At 41.3% G+C, this 16,898-nt stretch overlaps 1 protein-coding gene across 1 annotated transcript in view; it reads right to left on the reverse strand.

Moving 5' to 3' along the window:
• The window catches only part of OSBPL10 (oxysterol binding protein like 10), a 245,363-nt gene that overhangs the window by 160,746 nt on the left and 67,719 nt on the right, over nt 1-16,898 (reverse strand). The window contains exon 3 of the mRNA XM_025039191.1: nt 48-223. Within this exon, the coding sequence (XP_024894959.1) occupies nt 48-223 (176 nt within the window). The remainder of the gene's footprint in view (nt 1-47; nt 224-16,898) is intronic.

Consider the following 16,898-nt stretch of genomic DNA (forward strand, 5'->3'; position numbering starts at 1 on the left):
ATGCAGCCCACAAGGCCTGCCTGAAAAGTTACAAGAGAAGAATGTACCTCTCAGTTTATACATCTCTCCGTTAGCAGAGTACACGACCAGCATGTGGGGAGCTTCGTCGCTCAGGGACACTATGGCTCCAGATAAGGACAGGGCTCCTCGAGGCTTCTGGTGCTTGCTTTGCTCATTCACAAAATACTGCAGGATGCCAGCCTCAAAATCCAGCACAAAGTACCTGTGCAGAGAAACCACAGTGCATCACTTTTCTCCCCCAGCCCATTCTTCATAGCAAAGAAGGAAAGTAATCCTTAAATGGACAGCAAGGCTCCAAATCCAGGAAGCTGGAATCCCAATGACCCCTCAGGCTCCCTCAGAAGTCAGCCCCTGAGCTAGGAGAAAGCATTCGATTCCTAAATCAGAATGGAGCACCGCAGACAAAGGCCAGGTCCACTCAGGATTTGGTGCAATGCCCACCACTTTGCCTGGTGCCCACAGATAACACAGTAAACCTCAGAACAGCCAAAGCACAGCAGATGTACGAGGCCACAGACTTAACATGCTCCATATGACTTCACAGGAACAGCTGGAACTCGCTAAGCCTCTGAGAGAGGCCATTTCACACGCAAGGAGCAGTGAGTTGGGCCTTGAGCTTCCTGCCAACAGTATGCGTGCTGTGAGGAGCCCGAGCTCCTGCAGTCACCTGTCAGGGAACTGGAGATGCTCATGTAGCCATCTGGGCACACACCAGCAGGCCCTTTTATTTATATATATATATATATTTGTATTTATATTTATATATTTGTATTTATATTTATATATATATATATATAAATATAAATATATATATGTTTGTTTTATACGAAGAGGCAAGGATTCCCCTTACTCTAAGAGGCTGCAATGCCATCGGACTCCATACCCAGGGTAACAAAGGGAACTGCAAGCCGCCTAAACTGCTCAAACAAATCTTTGTAGCCAAATACCTGGCCTGTTTATAGTCTCAAATCTATCACTAAAGAAGTAGGACAACTTCCCCTCTCAACCAGAACAGAAAAATGGCTTCATCACCTGAGACTCAAATTCTTCCTGTGAGCTCAGAAGCCCAGTACAGCCCCCGCTGGCTTCTCTGCCTTCTCGCTTTCTGTTCCACCCCACACTGGCCTTTTCTCTGCCCGCTCCTAGTCACCAAGTTACTTCCCACCACAGGACCTTTGCTCGTGCGGTCTCCCCTGCTTGGAGTAGTTATCCAAGTGCGGTCCATGAATATCGGTGGTTCCAAATTATTACCGGTCCACGACAGCTTACTGAAACTCTTCCTGTCATCTGGCTTTGCTTCGAAATCCAACTGCATGACCAGTAGATTCCTCATTAGACAGTTCAGATGTTGTCCAACACACCTGGCACACACAAGCTACACACCAGTCATGAGGCAACCCCAATGCAGCTGAGGGGGAAAAAAGACCAAGTCCTTCACAATTGTGGGAGAAATACCTGCCCAGAATGCCATCCCGCCCACCCCACCAAAGCCTAGAAGATGGTTCCTTCCCCTTCTCGCCTTGCTAACTTCACAGCCTTCAGGAACAACTCAGGTACCGCCAAGTTGAGAAAGTTTCTCCTGACCAAGTCCAACGCTCCTCTCACAAGCTCTCACGGCACCGTGCAATCGCCCTTCCTGGCCCCTGCCCCAGCCCCGGCTCCGGCCCCAGTGGCAGTCTACATTTGCAGAATTGTCTGATTCAACAATTAGTTTCCCCCACAGACTCTCCATTGTTTGGAGAAGGAAACTTCCTTCCTCCTCTCCTGTATTTACTTAGGTACCTTCTCCAAACCGTCCCACCACACAGAACTACGAGACAAAAGCCCCTTTCCTGGTACCAAAAGACCCTGCCATCCCAGTCCCACAGAGCAAAGTGCGGCCATCTCATTAGCACCTGACTGCCCAGGTCTCCATCCTCCAAATCCTCTACGACATCTTCTACTTTTACCTATTTTTAACATTCCAAATGGCCTGGCAAGGCTACCCATTTTACCTTCTCCTTCATCCTATCTCAAGTCACTATAATATAGATATAATAATTCTGGCTTTTACCATTAGCATGGATAAATCACAACGAAAAAAAATGAGTCATACACAGACAAGATCTATTCAAAATATGGTCCATAGCCCAGTAGTATCAACACCACCTGGGAGCCTGTTTGAAATGTAAATTATGGGGCCCCACCCAAGGCCTGGAAATCAGAAATTCCTACAGAGAGACCCAGGAAGCTGCGCTCCACCAAGCTTCTAGGTGGTTCCGATGCAGCTCAGGTTTGAGAAGCACTGGCGTAATCTAACAGTTCATCACCAAATCTGTCCTCGTCTTCCAGGAGACACCGCCAGAATATATTTCTGGCTTTCCTTGTAGTTAGCATGTGGCCATTCAATCGAGCTATGGCCAACAGAGTGTGAGAAGTAATGCAGGCCTGGCCCATACACACACTCAGTCTGTGTCTCTTGTGTGCATGCACACACTCTCTCATACACACTTGCACACACACACACACTTTCATACATGTTGGAATGGAGACAACCTGAAGGGCAGCTTGGAAACCCCATAATGGGTTTAGCAAAGACGCAAGAGGGAGGGAGCCTGGGTCCCCGAATCACTCCCTGGAGTCGCCGGCTCAGGAGCACCCACATCAGCTGCTATCTGAATAAGTTTCATTAGGCCGCTAAGCTCAAGATCTGTTACAGCAGTTAGCCTTATCACACATGTTGGAATGGAGACAACCTGAAGGGCAGCTTGGAAACCCCATAATGGGTTTGGCAAAGACGCAAGAGGGAGGGAGCCTGGGTCCCCCAATCACTCCCTGGAGTCGCCGGCTCAGGAGCACCCACATCAGCTGCTATCTGAATAAGTTTCATTAGGCCGCTAAGCTCAAGATCTGTTACAGCAGTTAGCCTTACAAATAAACCAAAAATCTTTTTTAAATTTCTATTTTCAGGTGTTCCTATTTGAAATTACCTCCCTCTCTTTTTTTGGCAAAAACCAATCTTCAATGAAAGAATTGGGGTCATCTCTGAGCTGCCAATGGTCAAATCAAGTGCTAACCCTGCCTCTCTTTAGCAGTAAATGTTTCAACCCGACCTACACGTCTCGTCACTGTGACTGTAGCTGTGCAGACGCTGCTCCTGGCAAGACTGGGCATTAACAGCTACAATCCTCCCAAATGTAGGAAAGGAAACTGGGCTCCAACCACACCATGTTGTGTCCCCCACCCCACAGAGCTATGGCAACCCCCACTAATGAGCATGCCACCTGTACACAGGGGAAGGCAGAACAGGAAGGGGTCAACCCGAGTAGGCTTCAAGGAGAAGGCATATGCTGGTGGTTGAAAGGGAGAAAGGGCTTAACACCTTTCTCCCTACAGCTTCTCACAGCTCATCTACTGGGAACCTAGAGCCAGCCTCCCAGATGCATCCTATGCAAACAACCAACCATGAATTTGAAAAGGACATTACTAAGAAGCTGGTACAAAGACATGAACTGAATGCTGCTATTGTTTTTTCCAATAAGGATGGCAGAATAACCAATTGATGTCACATTATGCAGGATATGGGGACATTAATGATTTTTTCACATTACTTATTTCAACTGACATCTTAATTCTAACTTCCTGCCTCAAATGAAAAAAAAAAAAACATTTCCACTACTATCTAAAATAGTTTAAATGCAAATGCACAGGTCTGAATCATGTGCACTAAGGAAAGTCATCAAGAATTTACTCCTTTTCTAAAGAAAAATAAAAACTATCATATTTGGAGGGGGCGATGGGAGACTATCTGATTAAAAATCGGGAGAATGATTAAAAATTGCAACAGACTAAACAGTGTTCTTTCAGGATAGCCTTTGAAAGTCAAGTTAGCTTGTGTCATATACAGGTAATAGCTGTCCATACGGCACTAAGAAGGGCAATTTCTGTTGGTCACATCCCCTGGGACGAAAGAAATTACATTCGGTTTCCTGCAGGGTCATGGCTCTGTCAGGCACTGCTGTTTGGAGCTTGCGGCTATATCTGAAAGTCAGAGCTTTCACTCTAAATAGAAAAATGAACCATATTTCTGTATTAGGCTTCATCAAGCCAAGTGAAATTGCTAGATAAAATCCTGAAACATTCTTAAAGGTCTTTCTTCCAAAGAAATGAGACAAACCTAATTTCTAGTGTGTTCTTTTTAGTGTTGAGCTTTGGCGTGCAACTTGACGGATGTGTAGGCAAACTTAATTGTGTACACAGAGAGCATATTTATGTTATTGCTATGTTAACAAACCAAAGAATGTGCTGGAGAAAGGAGAGAATAAGGGGAAAAATCAAACAAATCCATGAAAAAGGTCATCTTAATTCCCATCAGGCCAGCTTCTTGGTGGCACACTTGCCCGATTCAAAGCTGGCAAATGGCAGGCCTGAGGAAGGGCCGAGGACCAGCCAGTGCCTATTATCTTTCAGACAAACCTCACTGCTCTAGAAAGAACACACAAGTGCACATACACACTCATAGACACATACACCTGCCTACACATACACTCATACTGATACCCAGACACACATGTGCACTTACACCTGTACACGTGCACCCACACGGATACTTGCACTCGTGCTCAGACATGTCACACTCATATACCCACATCCATTCTTGAACTAACTCATGGATTCACACTATACACTCACACATTAAGTGTGTACACATTCACACTCACTTGCACACATACACACAAAGCAGCCACCTTTACCTGTCACACTGCTTTCCAAGGCCTGCATCTCTGCGGGTCATCCTTCTACAGCCTATAAGCCTTTTAATCCACCCCCCATCTGCCTGGTAAGCTTTATTACGGTTCAACTGTAGGCTCTAAAAGGTAAAAACATAAATTTTTACTTTGGGAGGGGAGAGGAAGAGGGCCTAGGAGCTCACCAATGGCCACCAGCTAAACTCTGAGGAGCAGAAATACATAAGGAAAGGATGGGGGAGGGGGAGAGAAGGCATCAGGAAATCAGCTCATTGATGCTGACGAGAAGAAATTACAACCAAATTATAACAGAATTAGAGACAAAAATGCAGTGAAATGAATCTTTTGAAGAGAAACTTTTGCTAGACAGGCTCCTCCTGACCAAGAGCTAAATCATTTCGTCTAAATTTAAAAGTGAAAATTAAAGTGACAAGAGTAGAAAGCCTGAGGACGGGAGGTTATCACCCGCTCCTTGACGACTGAGCAGAACACCTTTCGTACCCATGGCCTTTCATACCCACGTTATTGTTATTTCCAAGAAAGTGTCGTCACAACTCTATTTCCCGTGAGGCTCAGCCCTCATCTCCACAACAGGCCCCCTGCCCACCAGACCCACCATCCCCCATGTGAAAGAGGAATGAGGACCTCAGCCTCATGGGTCCTGTCTCACCTTCCCCAGGTACTCTGTCTTCTGAGAAGCATCTGCTTCAAACTGCTGGAACAGAATTCCATACCCTGCCTTGTCCTTACCTATAACAGCTTAAGACCCTTCTATGGGTTAATTTATTGCCTAACTTCCAGAATCCCAATCACCACCCCACTAACACACCAAAACGGCAGAGACAGAGACCCTCTTGCAGAGGCCTGGGTTTCCCCAGCTTAGGCAGCTTCCCGCCTCCACAGTCCCATGCCTCTGGAGGACTCAACTGGGCCAGGCACAAAGCTGCAAGTTCTTTCCAGCACTGTGCATACTGATTCTTGAGGCTTCAGCTGCCTTCCAATTCCATTCTGCCCACAGTTACTCAAAATATCACCATTTCTGAGATCTAGAATCATCGTGTTTCTAAAATTTCCAATCTATTGCTGACAGAAAATAAAAACGGAAAGATCAGCAAAGCAAAACATATTCAGTATATCAGGAAAGTGGGGATATCAAATGGTGGATGTATTTTCCTAAGTTTACTTAAGTCTTCAAAATTAATATCATCCGTTTTTCATCTTTTGAGCCCTCCTTATCTTCAGAGATCAACATATTAAAGCTCTCCAAAAAGTTACCTCCTCGAAGCTACTAGTCTGACAAGATCAACGCCTTGATCACTGTGGTCTCTTCACCCCAGAGGAGATCACACTCAAAACCTTGAGGGTTTCTGGCTTGAAAAAGAAGGATAAATCTTCCAGAATTTCTCTCATGATAACCCAACTTCCTGGAGAGAAAGATGCTGGATCCTAGCATCAAAAGTTCATGACAGGTTCCAAGGCCCAGCACCAGCAGGCAACCTTGATCCGAGCCAAGCTCTGAAGTCTGGAATCCTCTCAAACCATGGAATTTGTGGCAATGGCGAGAGAGAAATACAACAGCCTTCTGACGTCTCTTAGCTACCTACTACTCAATTCTACAACCAGAGATTTCCACCGCCACCCCCTAATCCACCAAGAGATGGAGATCCCAACACTCTGGAAGTTATTAAATTGTCATAGGGCCCCAAGGGCTCGTCGCCAACCGTGGGACAAATACGTCCTATTACATAACAATTCAAACCATTTTGAAACGTATTCAGGCATGCAATACAAGTTCAATCTCAATATACTGGAAAAATTCAATGTGGCCTGTCCATAGCAGAACTATTACACTAGCCTTCAGCCATCTTACAGATATATAAACTGAACTATTAATAAAAAGAATTGTTGATATTTACAGAGCACTTTCTATGTGTCACTTATTGTGTGCTGCACACATATTAACTCACCCCTCCCAGCAGTACCAGAAAGTAGATGTAATCATAACCTCTTTCTAGAGATAAAAAACTTTAAGCACAGAAAGGTTAACGACATTCTCAAGATCTTACAGAGAGGAAACAAGGGGGCTAGATTTTAACCCAGGCAATCCAGCTTCAGAACCCATGGCCCGAAACTGTTAAGATATTGTGTGCTGATTAGAGTTTTCACTGTAAAGGTGCAAAAACATAGGGTTAAAAATACAGAAAGCAAACAGAAGTACAAGAAAATAAAATACAATCAGACTGGGAGATTTCAGAATCTTCCTATCACTCAGCTTTTGATAGATAAGCAAAAATAAACAAGAATATATAGATTCAAAATAATATAAGTACAAATTTTACTTAAAGTTCTATAAATAATTACATACTCCAGTGAAGAATATGGCTATTTTAAATGTACATGGAACATTTTCCAAAATGGCTAAAAAATCAAACACCTTTTAGAAATTTTATAGATCACATTCTTTCACTATACCTTGTGGCAAAATAAATGTCTGGTATGTTAAAGACTAAAAAAAATGATATTAGTTTTAATAATCTAATGTGTATTATATAATACATAGTTATATATTTTATATCACATAGTATAACATTATGTTATAACTAGGAGAAACATGAGTGAATATTTTTAAACCGTCAGGGTGGGGAAGGCATGACAGGAGAAGCAAACCCAATAAAAAAAGTACTGACACATATTTCTAAATAAAAAGTAAAAACATCTCTAAAATAAAAATAATCCATAAATAAAATTAAAATACAACCAATATAGTATAGTTTTTTAAATAAAAGAATATTGAAATCCTTTGCCTTCTAAAAAGAATGTTTCTTACAGTTTGGGTCAGCTACTTTCTACTTCTGAATCAGTTGGGGAGCTTGATAAAAATGCAGATTCCTGAATCCCAGCCCATACCGAGAGGTTCAGAACCCTTGTGAATGAGGTCAGAAAAATCAGGAATGTGAATTTCAGAGCTTTCCTGAGTCACCCTACAGTATAAGGACCAGTGCAAAACCAGTCAAGATAAAACCTTACAGTGTTATTCATCACCCTGCTTTTCTGCTGGTCTGTGAAGTTTTCCCTGCAAGTCACTCAGCAAACACCTGAGCTCCAAAGGCCCGTACAACGAGCAGAATATATTATTTAAGTACCAGCTGACCTCACTTTGTCTCATTCTGAAAGCTCCTAAATCACAACAGTCCAGGCAGCAGATTTCTTGGCTCTGTCACTTTGGAAGTATTTTTGAGAAAGATTTAAAGAAAAGTTACAAAATCGCCTGGCAGTGAGTTCTTGCATAATCGGATCATCAACTCGCATGATGCAGGTGCTCGCTTGCGCACGGGGGCCCAAGGGACCAGGCTGAATGAAGCACCTGAGGATTAAGGACCCCCCAGTCCAGTGGCTACTGCCTCGGATGCCCCCTGATAAAGCACCAGCATAAATCGAAGCGAACGTTTAATACAAGGTTTGATGTACAGCACTTGGATTTGATCTTCGATTAGATTCGATCTGCTTTTAAGGACTAGGCGATTTAATACCCAAAGAAATGAGACCTGTCTAACAAGTATTAATACAGGCTTGCAGAATATTGCCTCCTCACCTTCAGAACTCCTATTAACTCTTGAGTTTCCAGTGTCTTTAAGTGAGAAATTCACACTATTTTAAGTAAATTCTAAACTATCTAGATAGGTCTTAATGCTCACAACTCACGTTTTCATTCTTGCCATCCAACAAGGCAGAGAACTCACCTGGAGATCCTTGAGATGGGCAGAGTCTTGATCAAGTCTCTGCTTTGTACCATAAGCTTGAACATGCACACCGAGTCACATGAGAAAAGATTCTGCTACTTGCTACAGCCCTGGAGGAAAGATGGGCAAGCATCCTCACCCTAGTATCAAGATGATGAGTGATGAGACACTGGCCTGTGGCGACCAGAGGAAGCAATCCAGATCATAAGCAGGCCCTTAGGCTCAGATTTTCCCACAAATCTCTGAGTCAGCCCCTAAACTCTATTGTCCCTAGATCAAAATGTCCTTTATTTTTCCCTAGGGGTGACAGTGTAGAGGTGTGATTAGGCAATAAAAGGCTACGGCCTAGGCTTGTGCCTTTCAAAGTTGGGGTTGCATCAGAATCACGTGGAAGCTTGTTAAAACACAGCTTCCTGGGCCCCTCCCCCAGAGTTTCTGATTCAAGAGGTCAGGGTGGACCACGAGAACTTGAACCTAACAAGTTCCCAGGTGAAGCTGATGCTGCGGCTGGTAGGGCCACGCTGTGAGAACCAGTGATTTTCATTTTTGTAACAAGGCACTTTATCCACTCTGAGCTTTGAGGCTCAAGTCTGCAAAAGCAGAAAGCTAACTCTCTTTTGCAGACCATTCCAACTCCACTGTGTCTGAAGGTCTCTCTGGTTATAAAACAAGAACTTCCAAAAGTACATATCACATTTCTCCGTGCAGACAGTAAATCGGATCCCATGCTCATATTGCATTGTATCAGCAGTTTAGTTAATTGACGACAACGCCAACAAGACAGAACTTACAACAAGAGCCTGTATTCTTTTTTTGGCCGTGCCATGGAAATATCTGTCAAGGACTCACACCTGGTTCTCAACGTGGTCAGCTGTACACAGAGTCTTCGATGTGGGTAAAGCACTGTGGATACATTTACTCACTTTATGGTTAAAAAAAGAATCCATACGAGCTCAATTTTTTGAAGAAATTAGCTTTGGTTCCAAAACTATGTCTGATTCCTAAGAATTCCCTCATTTCTTTTTTTTTTTTTAAAGTTTTTTTTAACTGAGTACCTAACACTGAGCTAGGCAATGTCTGCTAAATGCTAAAAATACATGGTGGAGGTGGGAACAGACAAGGTCCCTGCTCTGATGGGGTGAAGGGGCGTGGAGGAATGGCACCAGTAGATGATAAGATATTCACTAAAATACAAAACTATAACGTGAGAAGTGTCTCATGGTAAGAAAAGAGTAGAATGTGACCTAATGAGTTCCCGAGAATAAAATATCCATAAACTGGTGAAATTGATAAACAAAATGCGGTATATCCGTAATGGAATACTATTTTTTACAATAGGAACTACAAAATATTGATACCTGCTACAACCTGGGTGAACCCCAAAAATATTCAGCTAAGTGAAAGAAGGTAGATGCAAAAGATTACATATCATATGGTATCATTTACATGAAATGTCTAGAAAAGGGAAATTTATAAGCCAAAAAGCAGATCTCTGGTGCAGAGGGTGGGATCGGGATTAACTACAAACTGGCCAGAGGGAGTTATTTTGGTGATAGAAATGTTCTCGAACTGAACTGTGGTAATAGTTGCACAACTATCTAAATTAACTAAAAATTAATGCATTGCACATTTGCGATGAATAAATTTTATGGTATGTAAATTGTACCTTAACAAAGGTGTTTTAAAAAACTTCAGTGTCCCGGGCAATAGTCTAGACCAAGGTGGAAGTGGCAGAGTTACTGCGGCGGGAGGGGGGGGGGGGGCAATTGACAGGACTTGATGATGAACTGGGAATTCAGTGTTGGAAATGTTGCACTTGAGATGCCTTTAAAACTTCCAAGAGACATCGATTAGCAATTGAATGGATAGATCAATGGAATGGATGGATCTGGAGTCCAGAGGAGGACTAAGCTGGAGATATAAAGTTGAAATCATCTGTAAATGAGTAGCCACTGAGGCCAAAGGCATGGCAGAAAAAGAAAACCAGGAGAAGGGGAGGCAGGGAGCAGTGGGCCTAGGACCAAGATTTGAGGAACTCAACAGGAAACAGCAAATGAGACACAGAAACAAGGCAGAGGTAGGAGGAAAACCAGAATCCCAAAAGAGAACGTTTAAGAAAGGAAGGAGTGATCAACTGTGTCGAATGCTGTCAAAATATCAGTAAGATAAGAACTGAAACATGTCTTGTTTGTGACCATACACTGGTCGGTGTATTTCGAGATTCATGGATTCCCAACACCCTACTTTTTATGTAGCAAATAATCTTCATCCATGTAGCCAGCCTAAGAGACAGGAAAAGAACTTTTCTTATCTTCCAAACATGTATTGCCTACATCCACCTGTTTATCAACATCCAGTCCCATTTTTACTGGCAACAGTAGAATCATCACTGGGTTGAAACCAGGGTCTGCGACCTGAGCTCTGGCACTGAGTAACTCACCTTCTGAAACTAGGTTTAACAGACAGCTGACTACCAACCAAATTTCCATTTTCTATTCTCTCAAATCAAGAAAACGAGTTTTTAGCCAGGTCCCATATACTATGACAAAATACATCTCCCAATCTTCCTTTCAGCTAGATGTGGTCATTTCACCAAATTCCAGCTAATGAGGACTCCAGTGATGTATTAGACTCCTTCCCTCCTCTACTTGCTTTTTTGGAAGTTGGATATAGTGGCTAGAATTCCAAAATTCCTCTTGGATTTTGAGGACACTAACGGATGGCAGAACAGAAAGTTAGAGCTTGCAACTCGAATCTGTGGAACCTCAAACCAACCCTAAAAAGCTTACCTCCAAACTTATTTTATGTGACACAAAAATAAAGCCTACACATTAGAACCACCTGGTGTCATGGACTGAATTTTATTCCCTCCACATTCCTATTTTGAAGCTCTAATCCCCAGTGTGACTATATTTGGAGATAAGACCCAGAAGGAAAAAAATATGGTTAAATGAGGTCAAAAAAGGTGGGTGTGGGGTCTTGATATGACAGGATTAGTATCCTTATAAGAGAAGACGCCAGGGAGCTCATTTTCTTCATGCACACAGCAAGATGGCGGCCACCTACAAGTCAAGAGAAGAGGCAACAGAATGAAACTTACCTTGCCAACACCTTCATCTTGGATGTCCCAAACTCCAGAACTGTGAGAAATGAAGAGCTATTGTTCAAGCTGCCCAGTCTATGATATCATGTTATGCAGTCCAAGCTGACTAATATACCTGGAGACTTCTTAAAACTCTCCATCCCCAGCATATAGTGAGGCCAACTAAATCAGAATCTCTGAGGATGAGACCCAGGTATTAATAGTTTTTCCAAGCTCCCCAGGTGACTGAAATTGTAGCCAAAGTTGAAAACTAGTGACTGACTCCACCTTTATGCAGATCTATTGATCACAGATGAATGCAATTCCTCACACATCAACCCATTTGACTCATGTTCCTCTGCCAGTATAAACATCTTTAAAATGGGATTATAATGCTTACTACATCCACAAATATTTAGCAACTCTACTATATGCCAGACTCTGAGGATACACTGGTAAACACGTCGCAATTCCTGCCCTCAAGAAGCTTATAATAATTAGGTTATCTGAAAAAGATACATGAATTTGTTCTATGAGCAAATGCAACAAACTATGTAACTACTATAATCATTTGGAGCAAACATAATTCAGAACCTAACAAAATGTAGCACTAATGAGGAAAAATCATATCTCCATATTAAATGAAAGTTAATAGCCTATTACAAATCCAAAAACTGTTTCAGAAAGTACTCAGTAATTAATTGCTGAGAATGACTCCATATTACTACTACATCCCCATTACTTACACACACACACACACACACACACACACACTCTCTCTCTCTCTCTCTCTCTCTCTCTCTCTCTCTCTCTCTCTCTCAGCATTAGAAATTATGCTAGTTTATTCTGTGCTTCATATTTACGTTAATCAGGAATAATGCTGCATTAATTTTTAGAAACTCAAACTCCAAGAACTGCATAACATGCATAAATGAAGCGTTCGCCACTGATTCATAAAGCTTTCAAAAGACGGACTCCCTTTAGATCCTCACATGATCATCATACTGTGTCGAGGATAGAGTTATTTCAGCATTTTTCAGACTTCACATAAAAACAATTACTCCCCCCAAGACTGTTTAGGATTATATCCATTTGAGGATCAAATGCTCCAGGTTCTAAGCATAAAGACCACACATTCCAGAGGATCTAATCAAATGGGATCATGTTATATTTTCTGCAAAAGATGGTATTACTTCTTTACAAATCTATGAATTTTAGATCTCTGCATCCAGTTCTGGACCAGATAGAGAACCAGAGCATCTTCTGGTTCTCCCCCCGGAATCCAGTCCTGGAAATGCCACAAAAAAGAACTCTTTCTTTTGAGAAATTAGAGTGGAGAGCAGAGACGACTGGGTTCCCCATTGCAGGGATAGTCTGTGGCTAGAGAGGATTAGGGGCCACAGAAGAGGAGCAGATACATGGAGAGTCCTCTAACTGAGCCGCCCATGTTACTATTACTGTCAGGTGAGCAGAAGCACCAACCTGGAGGACTACGGTGATATCAAGGCAGTGCCTGGCTTGGATATGTCACCAAGAGGAATAAGTATGATGGGCCAGCCAGCTCCTGACCACTCCTCCATCCCACCTCAATGCTTCTCCACAGGCCACAGCCAGGCAGAATTAACACTCAGGACAAGTGCCTGGGAGGACAGCGAGGGAAGAAAAAGAGAGTGAAAAGACCCAGATTCTACTTCAGTCCTGAGGGCACCTCCCCAACAAGTTATCTCCTCTGGGGAGGATAGGCAGGTGCCTGAGCTTCTGTCACTCTCCCAGGTAGAAAACAAAGCAGCTAAATGTCACAAAATAATAAAAGGTACACACTAATGGTGGGAACAACCAGATATCAAAGAAGCATGTGTGCTATGAAAGAGAAAAAAGAATGGAACGATTTACACTGGCAGTAGACCTAATGGAAAAAAAGAACAAAAACTTAAGACAAATAGTTTAAACAGCCTCATGGAACTATGGGAGACTCCTGGAAATGTGGAGTAGAAAGAAGCAGAAGCACCAACTAAAAAAACTGGGCTTGAAAAATAAGTTTTGAAAAAAAGGGGCGCTTAAAGGATTGGAAGAACAGCAGAACTAAGTGGAAGAATGAATTGGTGAGCTGGAATATTAATAAAGGCAACTCTCACTAAAGCAAAGGACAAGATTTTAAAAGTTAAAAAAATAATAATAATAAAACAGAAGTGTAAACATCCGTCTCACTGCAGTTCCAGAGAGCAGAAAAGGAATAAAAGAAGAAAAAATACTCAAAGAAATAAGGACCAGGAATTTGTCACAGTTAAAGAAAGATCTAACACTTTAGATTTTAAGAACTCAGAGTGCCAAAAAGGTTGAATAAGAAAAAGACACACCTAGATACCATATAGTGAATTTTTTAATCAAAGAAAAAAAAAATCTAAAAGCTTCTACCAAGAAAAAGCAGAAAACCCCAAATATCAAATTGGCAGCAGAGTTTTCAGTGGCAACACTACTGGATATAAGAAGACAGAGAGTGATATCTTCAAAATGTAAAGTAAAAGACCTTGGATAAGTCCCTTAGTTTGGTATTCAGCTGAATTATCAATAAATGAGAAGGTGGAAAAAGATATTCTCAAGTCTTTTCACTTCTAGTATCATGGAAAATGGGAGAAGGGGAGTAGAGGACTTTTCTTGCTGTGGCAGTTATTCCAGATAATGAAACTCAAAGAAATATCACGAGGAACCACAGAGGTGTCCAAGGAACACCCCGCACACATGTGCCTGTGTGGTGCCAGGCGGTGGGCAGCTGGCAGCAGGGCTGGCGGTCTTGAGAGCCGATGTGACGGCAACACGCGACTGGGACCCTGAGCCCTGAGGCAGGTTTCTCCCAGTCTTTAGAGAAGCCACAACCTGGGATCCTCTCGATGCCAAGACCTTCAGTGGGGTCTGCAATGTTCTCAGATCAGTGGTGCCTCTGGCTGCTGTTAGGAGCTAAAGTAAATCCTCTTTGGAAGAAACATTCCCAGTAAAGATCCTCAGGCCGCCCACAGAAAGTTCAAGCAACAAGTTCATAATCAAATATGACCAAACACAAAAGGCAAGCCGTGACGAGTGCAGCTTAGCAGAAACATAAAACAATGCATTCAAATCTCCAAGAATGGCAAATATATTTTGAAATTGTCAGAGTACAAAACAATTGGTTATGAAATATTTAATAAAATAAAAGATGCAAACACAAAGATATACTGGTATTATATAAGAGACTATAAGGAACAAACAGGCAGAGTTGAAAACAAAATGCATCCTCTAGAAATTAAAACTATAACTTTTTAATTAAAAGACTCTGTAGATGGGTAAAGCAGCAGATTAGAAACTGTTAGGAGAATAAGTAAACTGAAAGATATTCAAAGAAATTACCCAAAGTGCAGCAACAACACAAAAGACAGAAACTGTAGGAGAGACACTGGGAGATTGGGTCAAACACTGACCTAATTATTAGAGTACCAGACAACAGAACAGAGAGAATGAAAGAGAGGCACTATTTAAGAGAAAAGGGGCTGCGAATTTTCCAAAATGTATTTCGGCGTATCCTCAGCATGATAAATAAAAGGAAATCCACAGCTACTCATATCTAGCGAAACTGCAAACACCAAAGGGAAGATCTTGAAAGCTTTAGAGAAAGTTCAGATCCTCTACAGAGGGGTGACCATCAGAATGACAGCACGTTTCTCCACAGAAACAGTGGTGGCCAGAGGACAGTCAAAAATCTCCCAAGCATGGAGAGAATAATAGCTTTTCATTTTAAATTGCGTGCTCAGAAAAGTTCTTTGAGTGTGACAGCGAAATACCTTTACAGGATACCAGAACACAGTTTACCATCAAGACACCTACATTTAAGGAGCTTTTAAAGTTCTTTAGAAAAAACAAAATTCCAGAAAGATAGCTGATATGCAAAAAGAAATGTTGAATAAATAAAATGATAAGCATAGAGAGGTAACCAAAAACAATTTCATCTGCATAAAATAATACAGATGTCTCACTTGTGGAATTTTTTTAAGGACAGAACTAAAATATGAATAACCAGAATGTAAGACAGAAGGGGATTCACTAAAATTATTCAACTGGGTTTGGGAAAGGGATCAAAATAGTTAACTTTAAACTTTTTAAAGCTCAAATGCATGATAAAATTTCAAGAAAAAACAATCAAATAGTGCACGAATTCCAACCCAGTAGAAAGAAAAAATGGCATATAAATAAAGGAATAAAAAATTTAATCGATCCCCAAAAAAAGTATGAAAAGGGGAGGAAAAAAACATAGTGAAAAGTGGGTCAAACAGAAACCAGTGATTACAATGGCACAAACACAGCAAATATATCAATAATCACGAAAATTATAAATGAACTAAACTTGGAAGTTAAGCAATAAATGTTGCAAATTAATTTTTTTTTAGTCCAAACACATCCCTAAGGCACAAGGATGTGAATGTAAGACAACGGGAACAAATATACCAGGCCTGTGGTAACCAATATTAGAAAAGGTAGATGATAAGACAAACATAAAATTAAGGAAGAGAAACCATATAATTGTCTCAATAAGTGCAGAAAAATAATATATGAACATTTAATATCCAGTTATGGAAGAGAAAAAAAACTTAGCAAATCGGAAATAGCAGAAAACTGCCTTAGCTGATAAATGGTATCTAAAACACATACATGTACACACATGAGCATATGCATGCATGTACACAACAACTCTAAAACCGAAAGCTAAAAGTGAAAAAAAAGCTTTCCGATGAAAATCATAACAAAAATGCTCACTATCATTACTTCTATCCAATAACTGTACTGAATTCCTAATATAGTATAGACTAGTAGTACAGTAATAGGGAGGAATATAAATATCTATAGAAAGCAGAGAAAGAAATGTAACAAAAAACGACTACAATTAAAAAGACCCTAGGCAATATCCTAAACTATTTTAAAAACTACTTTCACATACAAGCAAAGTTAAAAAAAAAAAAAAAAAACTTAAAAAAAAATCATTTACTATAGCATTGTCACTTCTGGTTCGTTCTGCGGCTTTGTCCCCACTGAAATTCCCACCTCTGATCTTTTGAATATGCTCACTACAGGTCATTTCTCACTAGCCAGTTTTCTACTCAGCCTCTGACCACCCTGCTACCAAACCCAAAGTTCCCTAAGGTCTTTCCTCACATCTCCCTGCTTCTCAGGTTGGTCCTCTAAAGAGAAATTATACAATATAGAAGCCAAAGACACTACAGCCAGTTCCTTTAAATAGCAATTATTTCATCTCTATTACACTGGTATAGACTTTTAGATATTTATTTTATAATTTTACCATTT

The sequence above is a fragment of the Pteropus alecto genome, unplaced genomic scaffold (assembly GCF_000325575.1).
Source record: "Pteropus alecto unplaced genomic scaffold, ASM32557v1 scaffold10, whole genome shotgun sequence".
NCBI classification, from domain to species: domain Eukaryota; kingdom Metazoa; phylum Chordata; class Mammalia; order Chiroptera; family Pteropodidae; genus Pteropus; species Pteropus alecto.